The sequence below is a fragment of the Danio rerio genome, chromosome 17, assembly GCF_049306965.1.
Source record: "Danio rerio strain Tuebingen ecotype United States chromosome 17, GRCz12tu, whole genome shotgun sequence".
Lineage (NCBI taxonomy): Eukaryota > Metazoa > Chordata > Actinopteri > Cypriniformes > Danionidae > Danio > Danio rerio.
In genome coordinates, this window is record NC_133192.1 from 56,767,501 (window position 1) to 56,785,164 (window position 17,664).

Sequence of the window (17,664 nt, forward strand, 5' to 3'; positions counted from 1 at the left end):
ACCCCGGCCACTCACTTTGCTTCGAAGTCGAGCTTTCTTATTTCACCGAAACGCGAGTAAACGGCAACTTTCTCCGTCGGTTTTCTCCGTGTTTTTCCTCTGCCGTTGACCTGCCTGTCTTTATTTAGTTGGCATTTGGAGCGGGGCTGCTGACGTGACGTCACACCGGAGAGAGACCGAGTCTGAGTTTGACCGTTAGTTACAGCAGAAGCTAAAGGTTTCAGTTTCGCGTTTTACACTATATTATTATAACATCCGATATGATATTGAGGTAAAGTTGGTTTTATATTCGCACATTCGTTCAGTGACAACTTGTTAAACGCTCCCTAACGCTATATTGTTTATTATGGTACTTTGAATATTCGATCTGAATGTAAGTAACTTATGTCTTCAAAATAACACTATTTATTTGACTGTGAACAATGTAGTAGTATTGTAAGTCACTGCTATTATGGTTTTACTATTTGGAATTAGCAAATAATTATTTTCTGTTATTATTATTAAGAAGAAAGTCTGAATGTGTGAATATGAACCCAACTTCAGTCGATATAATGACGTTTTGTTGTCTTTAAGTAAACTGTGGTATTGTCTAACAACTTCTGGTTTAGGTTCACACAGAAGCAATAAATCCTACTCATTTTTAATATACTTTAATCTTTTTTCTTGGCCTGTATTTTACAGCACTTTATAAATACTCAAAAATGTATCTGTCAGTGTTTACAAACAATTATATTTGATTTATTAAAGTCACACAAGTGGCAATTTCACATCGGTCACATCCATAATGGAGATGTCACGTCCATAGCGACACTTATCTTCATAAATGCAAAAATGTCAAATAAAGTAAAATCATTAATTTTTGTTCTAAAGAGAGACGTAATTTATCCTTTTTTGCCTAGTGATGAGCATTATTGCTTTTGGATGTGCAGTTTAATTCACAGTATTTCTTAAAAATTAAGTTGAATACTGCAACTCGCTGACTTTTTTAGTCACATCCATAATGCATGTTTATATCCCTCATTTAAAGTACCAAACATGTTTACAGATTAATATTTTTCTGGTCCTTTAACTCTGATTAGTTGTTCTAGAAAAAATATAAACACATGTTTCAATATAATGTTAACGTACTTTCTTTGTATATTTATGTTTTGAGTTTTTACTGCAAATGTCATAGAGGTAAAGTGGGTTTTGTATTTGCACATTCGTTCATTTAGCAGTCTATATTGTTTACCATGTTACTTTGAATATTCGATCAGCATTAGCATGCAAGTATGACTTCTAAACAACATTAACACTATCTAATTCACTGTGAACAATGCTGTACTTTGATAGTCATTTGCTGCTAATATGATTTCCCTATTTACAATTTGCAAAGAATACTTTTCTGAAATTATATTATTAAGGAGAAAGTCTGAATATCCCAATACAAAACCTATTTTACCTCTATGCAAATGTCACATCCATAACACAGGAATTGCTGCTACGATATTGTGATGAAGTTTAAGTGCAGTAATTTAAATATACATCTTAATTTGCCAAATATTCAAGGGATAGTTCACCCAAAAATTTAAATCGACTTGCTATTTACGCACTCTCAAGTGGGTTGTAAACATTTAGGAGTTTCTTTCTTCTGTTAAATACAAATGAAGATATTTTAAAGAAGGCTGAAAACCTGTAACCACTGACTAGTAAATGAGGTAAAATTGGTTTTATATTTACACATTTATTAATCTTTGAACAGTGACAACTTGTGAAATGCTCCCTTTATTGTTCACCAAGCTACTTTGAATATTTAGTCTATAAATTGCATGCAAGTATGACTTGAAAACAACATTAGCACTGTTTATTTGACTGTGAATAATGTTGTAGTTTGATAGTCACTGCTATTATGATTTCACTGTTTAGAATTAGCAAATAATGATTTTCTGTAATTATTATTAAGGAGAAAGTCCAAATGAGTGAATATAAAACCAACTTTACCTCAATCGATATAATGATGTTTTGTCCTTTAATAAACAGGTTTCGTCTAAGAACTTCACGTAAAGTTCGCACAGAAGCAATAGATGCCATTCATTTTAAATATGCTTTAATGTTATGACAGACTTCACTATCGCCATTAGCCCAAGAGGGAGGTAAAGTTGGTTTTACGTTCGCACATTCAGACTTTCTCCTTAATAATACCATTTCAGGAAAGTATTCCTTGCAAAATGTTAATAAGGAAATCATATTGGTAGCCTATTAAAGTACTGAATTGTTTAGCTTTTGATTTTTTTGTGGTATATTTTTAGTTTCTGTGTAAAGTAGTATCCTTTGAGAGTCTTATTTATAATATTTAAGCATTCTAATGAAGTTTAAATAGATCAATTTAAATATACATCATAATTTGCTAAACATTCAATGGATAGTTCACCCAAAAATCTAAATCGACTTGCTGTTTACTCATCCTCTAGTGGGTTATAAATATTTATGTTTCTTTCTTCTGTTGAAGAAGGCTAAAAACTTGTAAATATGGACTTCCAGTTAAGGTAAAATTGGTTTTATATTCGCACATTCAATAATCTTTGAACAGTGAGAACTTGTCGCATGGTCCCAATATTGTTTACCACACTACTTTGAATATTCGGTCTAAAATTGAATTTAAGTATGACTTCAAAACAACATTAACACTAATATTTTGACTAAGAACAATGTTAAAGTTTGATAGTCACTGCTATTATGATTTCACTATTTGGAATTATAAATAAATTATTTTCTGTAATTATTATTATTATTATTATTATTATTATTATTATTATTATTATGGAGAGTCTAAATGGATGAATAGAAAACCAACTTTTCCTCAGTCGATATAATGACGTTTTGTTGTCAATTAATAAACTGTTGTATCGTCTAACAACTTCTGGGTTAAGTTCACACAGAAGCAATAGATGCCATTCATTTAAAATTTTTAATTCACCTTAAATATGCTTTAAATATGACTTCACTATCGCCGTTAGCCCAAGTAAGAGTGAGGTAAAGTTGGTTTTATATTAGCACATTTTTAATACCATTTCAGAAAATAATTCCTTGCAAATTATTAATAGGGAAACCATATTAGTAGCCTATCAAAGTACTGAATTGTTCAGCTTTTTGACTTTCAGTCATTTATTTTAGTTTCTGTGTGAAGTGTCCTTTTGGAGAATCATATTTATAATATCTAAACTATTGTGATGAGGGAGTTTGAGTACATTAATTTAAATATACATCTTTATTTGCCAAATATGGGGATAGTTCACCCCAAAGTTAAAATCTACTTGCTTTTTACTCATCCTCAAGTGGGTTATAAACATTTAGGAGTTTCTTTCTACTGATTAACACAAGCAAAGATATTTTGAAGAAGGCTGAAAACCTGTAACTATTGACAACCAATGAGATAAAGTGGGTTTTTATGTTTGCACATTTGTTCATTTTTGAACAGTGACAACTTATGACACAGTCCCTATATTGTTTATCATGCATCTTTGAATATTCAAACCAACTGCATTATAGGCAAACCAATATAAACAGGGCTCAACAATAAAGATGGCCCGGGGCCAGCATGAGAGACGCTCGGGACAGTAGACAGAATCGTTACTGGCCCGATCGAGCTAGTGCTGCCTTATTGCTAAATTGTATTTTCCCTTTAGCTATTTATCAACTGCGTGAAAATACAGTCTTAGAATAGAGAAACATTTTGCGTTTTTAGGCCTTTAAATGCTTCCTTCTCTGTGAAGTCGTAAACACGTATTGCTTTTCAGTTCCTCCTATCTGATTGGATGTTGTAAGCACATAATTTTTTTCTGTAACTCTGGTAAAAGCCAGTACAGCGAAGAGACGACAACATGATGGCAACATCAAATTATGAGGCTAAAAGAAAACCTCGGTTTCTAACGTCTCGGAAACAGACATTTACGTTAGTACAACCCGACGAAAAAAAGAAGAGATATTCTGAACAGTTGGCAAAGTCAGTCACCTTTTTTTTGCAATAAAATAGCTGCACATTTTCCATGCTTTATTTTACTGCTAAATATTTTGAAATATTTAAATTATAGATTCAGAGATGTTATTTTTGACGCGTTATGTGAAATATGTGGCTAAGAAATTTTTATTTTTGGTGAGGCTTGTGAAAATTTTGTCAGAGCAAGTAAAAATCTGAACCACTGATCCAATCGGGCCAGGAGAAAAAAAATTCTTAGCGTTGAACTCTGTAAAACCAACTCTACCACATTTGACTTCCACAAATACTATCCCAGTCAGTGGTTACAGGTTTTCAGCTTTCTTTAAAATATCTTCTTTTGTGTTTAACAGAAGAAAGAAACTCAAACAGGTTTGGACCAAGCGACAGTAAATGATGACAGAATTTAAACATTTTGGTGGAACTATCTCTTTAATAGCTCAAATAACTCACTATTTAGCCTGCTGCAACCTTCCTACCTTTTGCCTTTAGCCCACATGTTGCTGGAGATGACGGAGTTCAGATCTTAATGGTTTTGCTGTTTTGACTGTTTCTGAAGGATGGCGCTGGACGGTATACGGATGCCCGATGGCTGCTATGCAGACGGGACCTGGGAACTGAAGATGCACGTCACTGACCTCAACCGGGACGTGTCACTCAGAGTGACCGGGGAAATTCACATCGGTGGTGTGATGCTTAAACTCGTAGAGAAACTTGGTACGTACACACTTTCCATCCCTCTCTGCAGTCATCGAGCCCAATGATGCTCAAGCCTAGTGTGGAGTCATTGACTCACCATCGGTGCCTCATCATTTACTGGAAACTGAATTAGACTACTCTGATATGTCTATAATTCATCTTGCGTTGGATTTGGACATGCAGTGTGAAGATGAATAATATGTTTGGGATTTATGTGAGTCTGTTGCCAGAATTCCTCCACTTTTTACCCTTAAAATGTACGGCAATATATTAGTTGTTGATGTGATGTTGCATTTTCACCGTCACACATGACAAAAGATGAGAACAGTTAGTACTGCCATCATTTAAAATGCAGTAATAGTTCAATATTTCTTTCTTTCATGGATTTTATGTTATAAAAGCTGCTTGGTTTATTACATTATTTTTTTACGTTTGAGCCAAATCTCAAAACTGTCCTGTGGTGTGACAGGACATGCACAGTTCAATAAATAAGAGCTCTTATAAATGAAAAAATGGTAAAACCGGTAATGCATACTTTAGTCATGATTATTCAATATTGTTTATTTTTGGTAAATGGCAATCATTTTTGTTTCATATAAAATAATTTAATATAAAATAACTAGCACTATAAATATACAGGGTGCCCCCTGGGTCTTAAAGTTTCTTAAATTTCAAAAGCTAAATTTTAGGCCCTAAAAAGTCTTAAATTCACTGAAATATTGTGTTGTAGGTCTAAAATCTGTTAAAATCATGTTGGTTTTAATTTTGCCTTATCCTATTAAAAGCTGCTCAATTGGGCCAAACGTTCATCCAATGATCAACAGTTCAAGTTTGATTATAAGTTTTAATGTGTAAATATAAGTTTTATTATTGCAAAAATATACAATTCACAACACCTGTTAGACATTTTTACAGCAAATTTGCCAAATTAAATTCCCTAATCAGGAAAAAAATTTACATGATTTCAGATGATAATGCCAGACCATTAGAAAAAAAATCGTAACTCAGCATAAGTCTAAAATGTCTTTCTTATTGGTCTTAAAAGAGTCTTAAAAAGTCTTAAATTTGACTTGATGAAACCTGCACCAACCCTGATTTAAATGTCCAACAATGAAGAGAAGTCACTCTCACGCTATTTGTGTATTATTAAGTTTTTTTTCTTAAATTTTGCTATGTCATACTATAGGATGCATTTAATGTACGGTTCAGTAAAAATGTAAACATTTTTTTAAACAACCTCTTATGTTTTCTCAAACATCATAATTTAAAGTATATAACGCAGGCGTATCTGGGAACTTTGAATGATCTTGCCCATCAGTGAATTCATTCAAATCCATACTACTTATATTTACATTCATATGTATCTGCTTGTCTGTCACACCACTGTTTTTGACTGATTTTAAACGGTTTCATTTCTGTCAGCTTTGCATTTTGACTCTTTGTCGCCATGTTTTGTCTAAATAATGCGCAGGTTAGTGTATACTCCATCAGCTGTTTTTGTTTCCGTCAGCTTTGTGTTTCAGACTGTTTGTCTCCATCTTGTATCTGAATAATGCACAGGTTAGTGTATACTCCATCAGCTGTTTTCGTTTCTGTCGGCTTTGCATTTAATTAATAAACTATTACGGCTCAGAACAATATTTTGTCTATTTTTTGGGGCAAGTAGCCATTTAATAAGTCGGATAAAGTACATCCAGAAAGGTTGTTTTTTTCAGAATAAAGTCCTTTAGTCATATACAACAGTGCTCCACTTTGCGTCGGGCTGCCAATAATTCTTATTAATCGATAATAACCTGCTAGATATACTTTATTCCTAACATGTCAAGTGGATATCAGCAGCATGTGTCATAGTAGCAAAAGTAGTCATAGTAGTCTGTGATATTAAATAGCTTTCAATAAATATTGTGTTGTTAGCTGTCAGTAAGTGTAATTCTTTACACAATTCTAATCAACAAGAATAGGTAAATGGGATCTAGAAGTATAACATTTCAATAAACATGATCAGTCTCTGCTCTCTGTAAAATAAAGGCTCTTATTTGAAGAACTAAAACGATCATTCACTCATCTTCAAGTGCTTCTAAACTTTGAGCTCTGCTGAACAGAAGTATTTCGAAGAAAGCTGAAAGCCGATTCCTTTGTGTTTAACAGAAGAAGGAAAGTCGTAAAGGTTTGAAACAAATATCGGCTGAGTAAATGATGACAGATGTTTCATTTTTTTGAGTGAACTATCCCTTTAACGTGCATTTTAATGCATCAAAGGCTCTTTGTCTTGGCAAAATTAAGGTTTTGTAGATTTTTAAGTGATTTTTAACCGTGAGGCTTTTTTGGAAACCTTGAATGACTTTTTGCAGTCAACTTTTAGAAGTATATCTTCATGACGAGCCAATCAGAAAGCACCTACTGCACACAGCAGGAGTATTTAAAGCAGCAGACGCCTGTCACACTCATAAAGCTCATTTTATTGTCTCTCTGTGTGGACACTAGTATATCTTTACAGCTCTTTATCGATGCAGGTGTGAATGTGCCATTATGTTGTCCATCAGCCAGCCAACTCTTTCTGTTAATGAAAAGCTCATAACAGTTGACCACTAATTGCTCCTGTGCATTATTAAATGCGTGTGTTTGTTTGTGTCATTGATTAAGGCTTCTTTATTTTAGTTAGGAGACGTGAGTTTGTAATAATGATATTAGAACAGCAATTCCCCTGCATCTCATGCTTGTTGTTCAGAGCTGCAGAACAAATCCGTCTTTGTTTTCTGTGCTCTTCCCACTCCACCAAGACGTGGGTCATATGGAAGAAAGCGATGGAGAACACATGTCTTTTGATTCTGTATTAGCTGCTACATGTTTCCAGAGATGGGTTGTGGCTGGAAGCTGCATAAAAATGTGCTGCATAAGTTGGTGGTTCATTCTGCTGTGGTGATCCCGGATTAATAAAGGGACTAAGCCGACAAGAAAATGAATGAATTAGCTGCTACATGTTTCCGTGCTGTTCTTTGCGCTTGTAAAAGATGCATTCAGCACCTAATAGTAGCTAAAACATGTTGTTCTAAAGCATCAGCTGTGGCATCTGTTGTTTTCCTCTTCGCTGTGGCACAACAGGACCTCCTGTGGTTGTCTGCCTTCATCTTTAAGGCGAGATGTAAAAAACAGCTTTGTTTTGAGGGGGAATGTGTGAGAGAGCTCATCACGCCGGGGTCATTAGGAACTGGTTAGCCATGCTGCTCTTGCATTAACCCTGTGAAGTGCTCAGGAATGTGTAGTGCTGCTGAGAGAGAAGCTGGGCTAGTTTAAAGCACATGTTAGTTATTAACCCCTCAGAGAGAAACTTTCAAACATCATTTCTTTAAGCGTCCTTCAGTATACCTGAAGAAATGTGGCCTTTTGGCTATAAACCACAGTATTTGAATGTATAACGATAATATGTACAATAATAATAAGACACCATATGCAGAAAAACTGGGTTTTATTTGCTGTTTCTGCACAAAAAAGTTTGTGGTTTTATGCGGAATAGTTTAGAGAGTATTGTAACTTAACAGGGGGCGAAGCAGTGGCGCAGTAGGTAGTGCATGTTCTCACTGCGTTCGCGTGGGTTTCCTCCGGGTGCTCTGGTTTCCCCCACAGTCCAAAGATAAGCGGTACAGGTGAATTGGGTAGACTAAATTGTCTGTAGTGTATGAGTGTGTATAACTGAGTGTTTGTGGATGTTTTCTGAGAGATGGGTTGCGTCTGGAAGGGCATCCGCTGCCTAAAAACGTGCTGGATAAGTTGGTGGCTCATTCCTCTGTGGTGACCCCAGATTAATAAAGGGACTAAGCTGACAAGAAAATGAATGAATGTAACTTAACACATGGAGTAAAAAATCTGAACTTTTTAACTTGTATTTAAAGGGTCACGAAACACCAAAACACATTTTTTGAGCTGTTGACAGTCGTATATGTGTCCCACACTCAGGACACCTATATTTCACTAAAAAGTGTAAATTGGTTGTTTTTGCATTATTTCAAGCAAATTCGTACTTCCGGTTTGAAACGAATTTTTGAAGCTGCGTCACGGTCATGAGATAATAGCGTGTATTCCAGCATGCAGACTGGACGTCTGTGCCAGAGTGTGTCTTATTACGTCTTACAGTGTGATGCATTAATGCATGAGTAAGGCTTGGTTCAAACCAATCAGCGCGCTCTATTGTGCAACTTCATTAATATTCATTACTGTCAGAGTGTAGATGGCCGAGACGCCACATTGTGTTGGCAAAACAAGCGTGAAGTGTTGCTTTTATAGCTTGCTGCAGTTAAGTTTTGATTTCATTTTCTCTCTGTGAGAGCTCAGACTCACGTGTGGATTAACAGTGTACGCGACGCGCGACAACAATAACTTACGTGTCCAAGGAGGATTATTGTTTACCTGAGAGCTGTTCTCATCTGCAAACGCTGAGATCCAGATTCGCTTTAGTCTCCTCTTAATAAAGACGCGGCTCTAGTTGCTGGTGATTGCCCTGTCTCTCCAGATTTAGTAAGTGAGCGACCAGTGCTCTTTGTTTATTCAGTTCGTATTTTATTCGTATCAAACAAACTATTGCAACGAGTGTAAACAAGTTAGCACTACAGTTACAACCCAACTATAACCTCGTGTTGGATTTTGTGACCGGAATAACACACGCGGCTTTCTGACGCTACCTGCCGTGTGCATCTAAGTTTCCGGGAAATGCTGAGTTTTTTTTTCTCTCATTCGCCGTGCGGTATCAAACACTGCATGAAAAATACACGCTTAGAGCAGTTTCTCGAATCAAATATCACGTTTGTCGCGAGGGACATGAATGAATTCCCTGAACGAAAGAGCCAAACTGCAGTTAAACTCCACCATTTAATAATCTGGCAAATAATTCGACTACAGATGTCCATGTAAACACAGTCACATTGTCCGCTGTGGTTGTGTGTTTTGACTCTGAAATTCAGCGCGCCCAAATAGACACTCCCACACCAAGCCTCGTTTCTTCCTCCGACACTCCCCCCTAAACAGAGCTGGACACACCCACTTTTCTGACTTTTTCCAAAGTAGAGGTGTGAAAACACCCTGCTGAAACGAGGGGGTTTCATGGCCCTTTAAGGTTTACATTGCGAATTCAATTAAATGGACTTGTTTGTAAAGCAAGCAGTAGGCGTGCCACAATAATTAATATATCGACTTATAGTGCAATACTTGGCCTCAATAATTTTTGCCATTGCAATATATATTGACATTCACAAATAACGTTTTTGCAGTGACATTTACATTCTACCTCACTGGTGTCAAAGTTTATAATTGGACATTTACCTTTTTAAAGATCATCTTTTTTATTCCCTTTTCAATATTTAATATTAGTCTTTTGCATCTCCAGAATGTGTCTGTAAAATTTCAGCTCAAAATAGCCATCAGATTATCTATTAAAGCTGTGAACCTACACTGGTCTCACGGTTTGGTTCGGTTACGATTATCATGCTATCGATTTGGTTCAATTCGATATCTCGGTGCATCACAGTGCTCTGACAATGCTTTCCATACAGTTTTATATTTTATTCACAGCACTGCAATTCTTGTATTAAAATGTAATAATATATTTATATACTGTTTGTAGTACAATTTTGTACTTGAATGAACTAAATTGGCCGTAGTGTATGTATGTGAATGATAGTGTATGGGTGTTTCCTAGTGTTGGGTTGCGGCTGGAAGCTCACTGTATGTTAAACACCGTTTCAATAGTATATTTGTTTTCTATTTTGGCATTTTGCTGAGCCATAATGCTAAGGTTAGACTAGGTGAATTGAATAAAAGTGAAGAAGCCGTGTCTGTCCTGACACCGCTTTTTGTTTTCCTCTTGAGCTGTTTACCACTAATCTCATTTGACTCTTCTTCCTTTCCTTCATTCTGCTGTGATATTAGTGTGTATTTAGGAACAGGCGCCTCTAAATTGTTCTCAAGTGACTGTTGTCACATGCTTTGAGCTCTGTGATTGGTGAAAAGGGGTCAAATGACTCTTCTTTTTTTTCTCACTATCGTTTGCCCTTGTGAGATTACTGTGAGTTCGACCTGTCTGTCCTGCTTTAAGAAGACCTTTCTGCTTCATGTAATTCATACTGTACTCTTGATGTGTAAGTGTGTATGGGTTCTACCAGCCCATTCTTGCTTTTACACACTTACCGTGCACTGAAGTGTCTGTTTGAATGCAATGTGAGTGTAAAAAGTAGAGATGCTCCGATCGGCCGATCGGTGATCAAATCAAGGAAAAGGCAGGCGCAGCTTGACATTAAACTCCAATTCTGTTGTAAATTGAATTCTTATGTTACATTTGTAACATAAATACATTTGTGTATCGAGGGTTACACAATACTGTGTCTTTAAAACGCTATATGAGTGTAGCCTACACATGGCTCTCTAGCCCATGTGCACTATTGCTTAGCTTCTGGATTGGCCTTCATGGAGACCACCCCAAGCGATTATCGGCTGATCGTGATGATCGGTGACCAATTGATTGAATGAATGCATGAATAAGTGAATGAATCAATCTTTCAATCAGTCAGTTTTTTAATCAGTCAATCAATCAATCAATCAATCAATCAACCAACCCACCCACCCACCCATTCACCCACGCACCCAACCAATCAATCAATCAATCAATCAATCAATCAATCAATCAATCAATCAATCAATCAATCAATCAATCAACCAACCCACGCACCCATCAATCAATCAATCAATCAATCAATCAATCAATCAATCAATCAGTCAATCAATCAATCAACCCACCCACGCACCCAACCCACCAATCAATCAATCAATCAATCAATCAATCAATCAATCAATCAATCAATCAATCAATCATTTTTCTGTGGTATAATTTAAGTTGGTAGAATGTAATCCAGAGCTTTTAAAGGGCCAGTTCTTTTGGTTTTAATCACTCTCAGGCCATTGACGATGTAGGCGACGTTGGCTGATGGACATCACGATCCTCCGCCCCGCCCCCGTCGCAGCAGCAACCCTCTCAAAAAATACACACTTAGGCCCCGTTTACACTATTTTAGTTTTAAAATGTAGTATTTGGTTATGGGTAAAACAAAGACCATGTGGGTCAGGTAGCTGAAACGGTAGGCTACAAATGATTAATTCATTATGAATTAATTAATTATTCATAAATAATTAATTCACCGCCACCTACGACGACGATGCCACCGTCTATCGCAATGTTTCAGATTAGACATCATACGATTCCAAAAAATGGTCGACATCGCCCAACCCTAGCCGGTATCTATTTAGTTGCATTTAGGATGGCTTGAGTGTGAGCAAATGAATAGTGAAGTCTTCAGGTATAAGTTAATTAACTTCCTTCCCTCTTTTGAACACTTTACAGGATGATTTGTCAAACAGAGCATAAACTAGCCTATTTATCAGAGAAGTTCCGTTTCTTCTGCCTTTAATCATTTCTAGTATTAATGGGAAAAAATATGCTATTATATTGTCAGACTTTCATTATATAATAGATGGTCTTAAAATTAAATTTAATACAATATTTCGCACAACAAAATTTAGTTGCAGTAGTATCATCATGTAATGATTGTATCCCAGATGAATCAAATGCGAGAAGGTTTAAATGATACATTCAATACATCTGGCTGCCGTTTTCATGATCATTTGACCATAGAAAGGAGAAAAGAGACTCTGCACACAGAGCTGGGAATGCAGATGAAATCGTAAAGTCCACTTCTTCGAACACCCTCAATATAATAAGCCATGTCCAGCTCTTTTCTGTCCTGCACTCACACAAGGCTTTGAATGCTCTAATGGAATAAATGATAATGCCAGGAAAGCACTCTCTCATTGATTACAGCGCTCATTTCCTGAAACAGCGGTTCAGCAGATTCTATTTAATAATTGATGATCAGGGGCCGTGATGGCTTTTATACTTGACACTGACCTAAAACCTGTAGGTCCGAAGCCAGTTTGGAGGAACGGTGTGTACAGTTTGTTTATTCCATTTGGCTGGAGTCGTACCTGCTGCACTACCTCATTCAGTCTGCTTCAATAAACACAAACAGGTCATATGTAGTATAAGAAAATGATTTTAGGGAGAGTCAGTGTGTTTTTAACCAGTTAGGGACTACTGTAACAGAAAGTTGTTGCGGTTTTAAAACCTTGACTTTTTCAAACCACGGTAAACCTTAAAACTGGTTATCAGCCCATGCATAGTTTCCAGTGGGAGTGGTTTTGAACAAATCATTTGAGTCAATGATTAATTTCTAAATAAATCAGCTCTTTGAATGCTTTATTTGAAAGAATCACTCATTGAGATGGGCACAATTCATCCGTTATTGAACCTATTAAGGGTAGGTTAAAAAAATACTCATCATTTTTGGGAGAAGACAATCATACTTTAAGGATAGTTTTAGTCTTTGTCTTTTCGTCGTAAGTTTAATGCAAATGTTTTAGATTTTACTCAATATTATTAGTACCCATTCCCACATAAGAGACACACTGCACAATAATCTGCCAATGGGGTAAGCAAAATAAACTAATTTACTTAATTTTGACTCCTTATTTCTAAAAACAAGACAATATTTTCACTTGTCTTGAAAATGCTTCTTGATTTGTTGATATTTAGACAATAAACAAGGTGCAAACTCTAATGCCCCATTCACACAGGGCATCAACAGTTCCAATTCACTTTAAATCATTTTGAATGGCTGATTTATTTATCTATTTTTTAATCAACTTTTCAAGCGCCAATGGAAGCGTCAACTAATTAGATTGCTTAAAGCAAATACACAGCTCAGACAGTAGTTAACTGCGGACTAATTTCATTGGCTGACACTGCTATGATGATCATGTCAGCTCCAACTTCAGACACGCCCTCTGTCAAGCGTTGATGCTGAAGCCCCGTGTGAATCGGGAGTAGGTAAGAAAAGCATTTTTTAAAGCTTTGAACTTCACAACCTAGGAAGAGTACATTCTATATAGTGTGATTAGGTGTAGAACGAATGAAATTTAAACGCACTACATCCACCATCATGTTGTCATTATCACATGACCTACCATACATTTCAACTACTATGAATTCAGACATAGTACTCATCTCACCGTTCGTCACATACTATATATAGTAGAGAAGTACGCACTTTTGAACCCACCAAAGGCTTTCGTTCTGTCTGTTCGTAGTGCTTTTTAAATCATAATATTTCATAAGAGTAAGTGGAGACGTCATAAATGAAGCGGGGCACATTTTGTACAGACTATGGCAAATGCTGCGAGTCCTTAATAGAGTAAGAATCTGCAGTGTGTCATAATGTGAGTGCAGGCCAAAAGAAACCCTGCCCTCTTAAGGCATTGAAGAAACACACACACACACACACACACACACACACACACTCCTTTGCCAGTTCTGGAGAAGGGAATGTGTATTATTAGAATGTCAAGCGGAAAGCCTAAAAAGTAAGCGAGCTCATAAGTGACCTCATCGGGAAGACCAAACTGTCCATGCGTTTGGTTGGTCATGACAGACTTTGGTGGAAAATGATGATCCAGACGCTCCACTATGAGGAGAAGGGCTTTAGGTGGGGTTGTGAATGAGTGTTGAGCCCAGTTGTGTGATGTGGTTCAGGGGGAGAGACTTCTAGCAAACAGGAAATGAGTGTGAATGTTTGGCTTGTTCCCGGGATGTTGCCGTCATCATGGTATTTTCTGCTGCAAGCTCACAGATACTTTCATTGTTTTCATGCTTAATGGTTTTGTCATGAAGCGCTTCTTTATTTCATTGGCAACTTCTTTCAGATTTTTTTAACGTTAACTGACAGAAGATTGGGATAGTTATAGGGCTGAATGGAGCCATATCAGCCTTAAAAATAATACATTTACAAAACAAATTTAATCTGTTCACAACAAAATTAGCATTTACAAAATGCTATTTTTAAGTTCTAAACTTCAATTGGTAGATTCAAAACACAATTCAAAAGTACGCAAATCCAATTAGTAATTTCAAAACAATTCAAAAACACACATCCAATTCGTAAATTTAAAACCTGATTCAAAAACACACACTACCAATTCTTAAACTCAAAACACGATATTAAAACACAAATCCAATTAGTACATTTGAAACGCGGTTAAAAAACACAAATCAAATTTGTAAACTCAAAATATGATTCAAAAACACACAAGTCCAATTTGTAAATTCACAACACGATTCAAAAATACACAATACCAATTTGTAAACTCAAAGCACAATATAAAGACACACAAATCCAATTCGTAAATTTAAAACACGATTTAAAAACACACAAATCCAATTCGAAAATTTAAAACACGATTTAAAAACACACAAATCCAATTCAAAACACGATTCAAAAACACACAATACCAATTCGTCAACTCAAAACACGATTCAAAAACCCACAAAACCAATTCGTCAACTCAAAACACGATTCAAAAATACATAATACCAATTCGTCAACTCAAAACACGATTCAAAAACACACAACTCCAATTCGTCAACTCAAAACACGATTCAAAAACACACAATACCAATTCGTCAACTCAAAACACGATTCAAAAACACACAACTCCAATTCGTCAACTCAAAACACGATTCAAAAACACACAACTCCAATTCGTCAACTCAAAACACGATTCAAAAATACACAATACCAATTCGTCAACTCAAAACACGATTCAAAAACACACAACTCCAATTCGTCAACTCAAAACACGATTCAAAAACACACAATACCAATTCGTCAACTCAAAACACGATTCAAAAACACACAATACCAATTCGTCAACTCAAAACACAATTCAAAAACACACAATACCAATTTGTAAACTCAAAACACGATTCAAAAACACACAATACCAATTCGTCAACTCAAAACACGATTCAAAAACACACAAATCCAATTGGTAAACTCATAACACAACATAAAACACACAAATCCACTTTGTACATTTGAAACACGGTTAAAAACCACAAATCCAATTCGTAAACTCAAAGCACGATTCAAAAACACACAATACTAATTCGTAAATTTAAAACACGATTCAAAAACACACAAATCTTATTCGTAAACTCAAAACTTGATTAAAAAATTTGCCAATGCAATTCATTTTTACTTGTGAATTCACAAATTGGATTGTAAATGTGAATTGTGCTGTATTATTTTTGAGACTAATCTGGCTCCATAGAATTATACAGGGGGCTAATAATTTTGACCTCAACTGTTTATCGCACACTCGTAGTCTAGTGTATTTGTATGATTTCAGTAATTAAAAGCGATCTAAAATGTAACTTAAAGCTTATCTTTGAACAATAAAGAATAATTCTGCCCTGTAATAATGGCAGAGCTTCAGCGAGAGGAATTTGGAGACTGCAAGGAAGTGCTTACGATTTATCAGAGGATGCATCATTTCCTCTGTCGTTTTCTCCCCTTTCCTTCCTTGTATCAATAGATTTGTGGAGGTTTCGCTCTGGTTAAATCGGACTGGGCAATATTTTAAAGGAGTAATCATGGGCATGGATTTTTGCGCTGACAATTAATTGTCATATAAATAATTGTGATCGTGTGAATCATTATTAACTTGCTACAAGCTATGATATTATATGTTTTGTATGTATTTCATTTGGGAAAACTAATAGATTGAAAGGTATTTTTCTTTTTTGTTTGACTTTAACCTTTAATGAGCTTATCTTATTCACCTAATGTCAAAATAAGCTACTTTTGCCTTTTAAATGTTATTATTTTAGTCCCTAAATTTACACATTAAATACTGTTTTGACCTCTATAGTGTGGGTAAAGTGCCCAGCCAAATTAAGCTAGAGTAAATCAGCATCTTCTCGTCTTAAATGCACATTTTATTTAAAGTTAATATGAGTTATGGATGGGATGGTCCATGGAAAAAAATAAATCAAACTGTCCAGCTCTCTTGTCGCAGTGTAGTTGCAGCTCACTAATTTCTTTTTTTTTTTTTTTTTTTTTAAATCGACATGTTTGTGAGTCGGCTGAGTCTGAATCTAAAGTGGAAGGACATATTCATGGAAGAATAAAAAAAAAAAAACAATAATCTGCAAAAAAGACTTAACTAAAACTTGTAAGGCTGAAAGAAGGACACATAGCCATGAAAATATCTGTTAAAATACATAAACATCAGATTATAAGGGAATTGGTATTTCTTAATGGTTTTTCACTGTAAACCGAATTAAACCAGAAACAGTGACCACAGAAATTAATTAATGAATAAATGTTGTTGCTGTTTTCGTAGTTGTATGATTGGTGCAAAATAAAGAGAGAGTGAAATATCAAAAGAATATACACTCACCGGCCACTTTATTAGGTACACCTTACTAGTACCGGGTTGGACCCCCTATTGCTTGCAGAACTGCCTTAATCCTTTGTGGCATAGACTCAACAAGATACTGGAAATATTCCTCAAAGATTTTGCTTTATGATGTGAGTCTCCCATTCCGCCACATCCCAAAAGTGCTCTATTGGCTTAAGATCTGTGACTATGGAGGCCATTTGAGGCCTACATACAGTGAACTCATTGTCGTGTTTAAGAAACCAGTCTAAGATGATTCACGCTTTATGTTATCCTGCTGAAAGTAGCCATCAGAAGATGGAGACACTGTGCTCATAAAGGGATGGACATGGTCAGCAACAATTCTCAGGTAGATTGTGGTGTTGACACGATGCTCAATTGGTTCTAATGAGCTCAAAGTTTGCCGAAAAATATCCCCCACATCATTACACCACCACCAACAGCCTGAACCGCTGATACAAGCCAGGATGGATCCATGCTTTCATGTCGTTGAGGTCAAATTCTGACCCGACCATCCGAATGTGGCAGCAGAAATCAAGACTCGCTGACAGGAGCGGCACCCGGTGTGGTCTTCTGCTACTGTAGCCCATCTGCCTCAAGGTTGGCCGTGTTGTGTGTTCAGAGATGCTCTTCTGCAGACCTCAGTTGTGACGAGT

At 36.1% G+C, this 17,664-nt stretch overlaps 1 protein-coding gene and 1 long non-coding RNA gene across 5 annotated transcripts in view; one reads left to right on the forward strand and one right to left on the reverse strand.

Moving 5' to 3' along the window:
- LOC103909099 (uncharacterized) overlaps positions 1 to 17,664 on the reverse strand; it is a 502,230-nt gene that overhangs the window by 167,303 nt on the left and 317,263 nt on the right. The gene's annotated exons all lie outside the window — the stretch shown is intronic.
- fermt2 (FERM domain containing kindlin 2) overlaps positions 1 to 17,664 on the forward strand; it is a 95,537-nt gene that overhangs the window by 303 nt on the left and 77,570 nt on the right. For all 4 annotated transcript variants that reach the window (XM_005158915.6, XM_005158916.6, XM_005158917.6 and 1 more), the window contains 1 exon segment: positions 4,533 to 4,690. In XM_005158915.6, the coding sequence (XP_005158972.1) occupies positions 4,534 to 4,690 (157 nt within the window). In that variant the 5' untranslated portion in view covers position 4,533.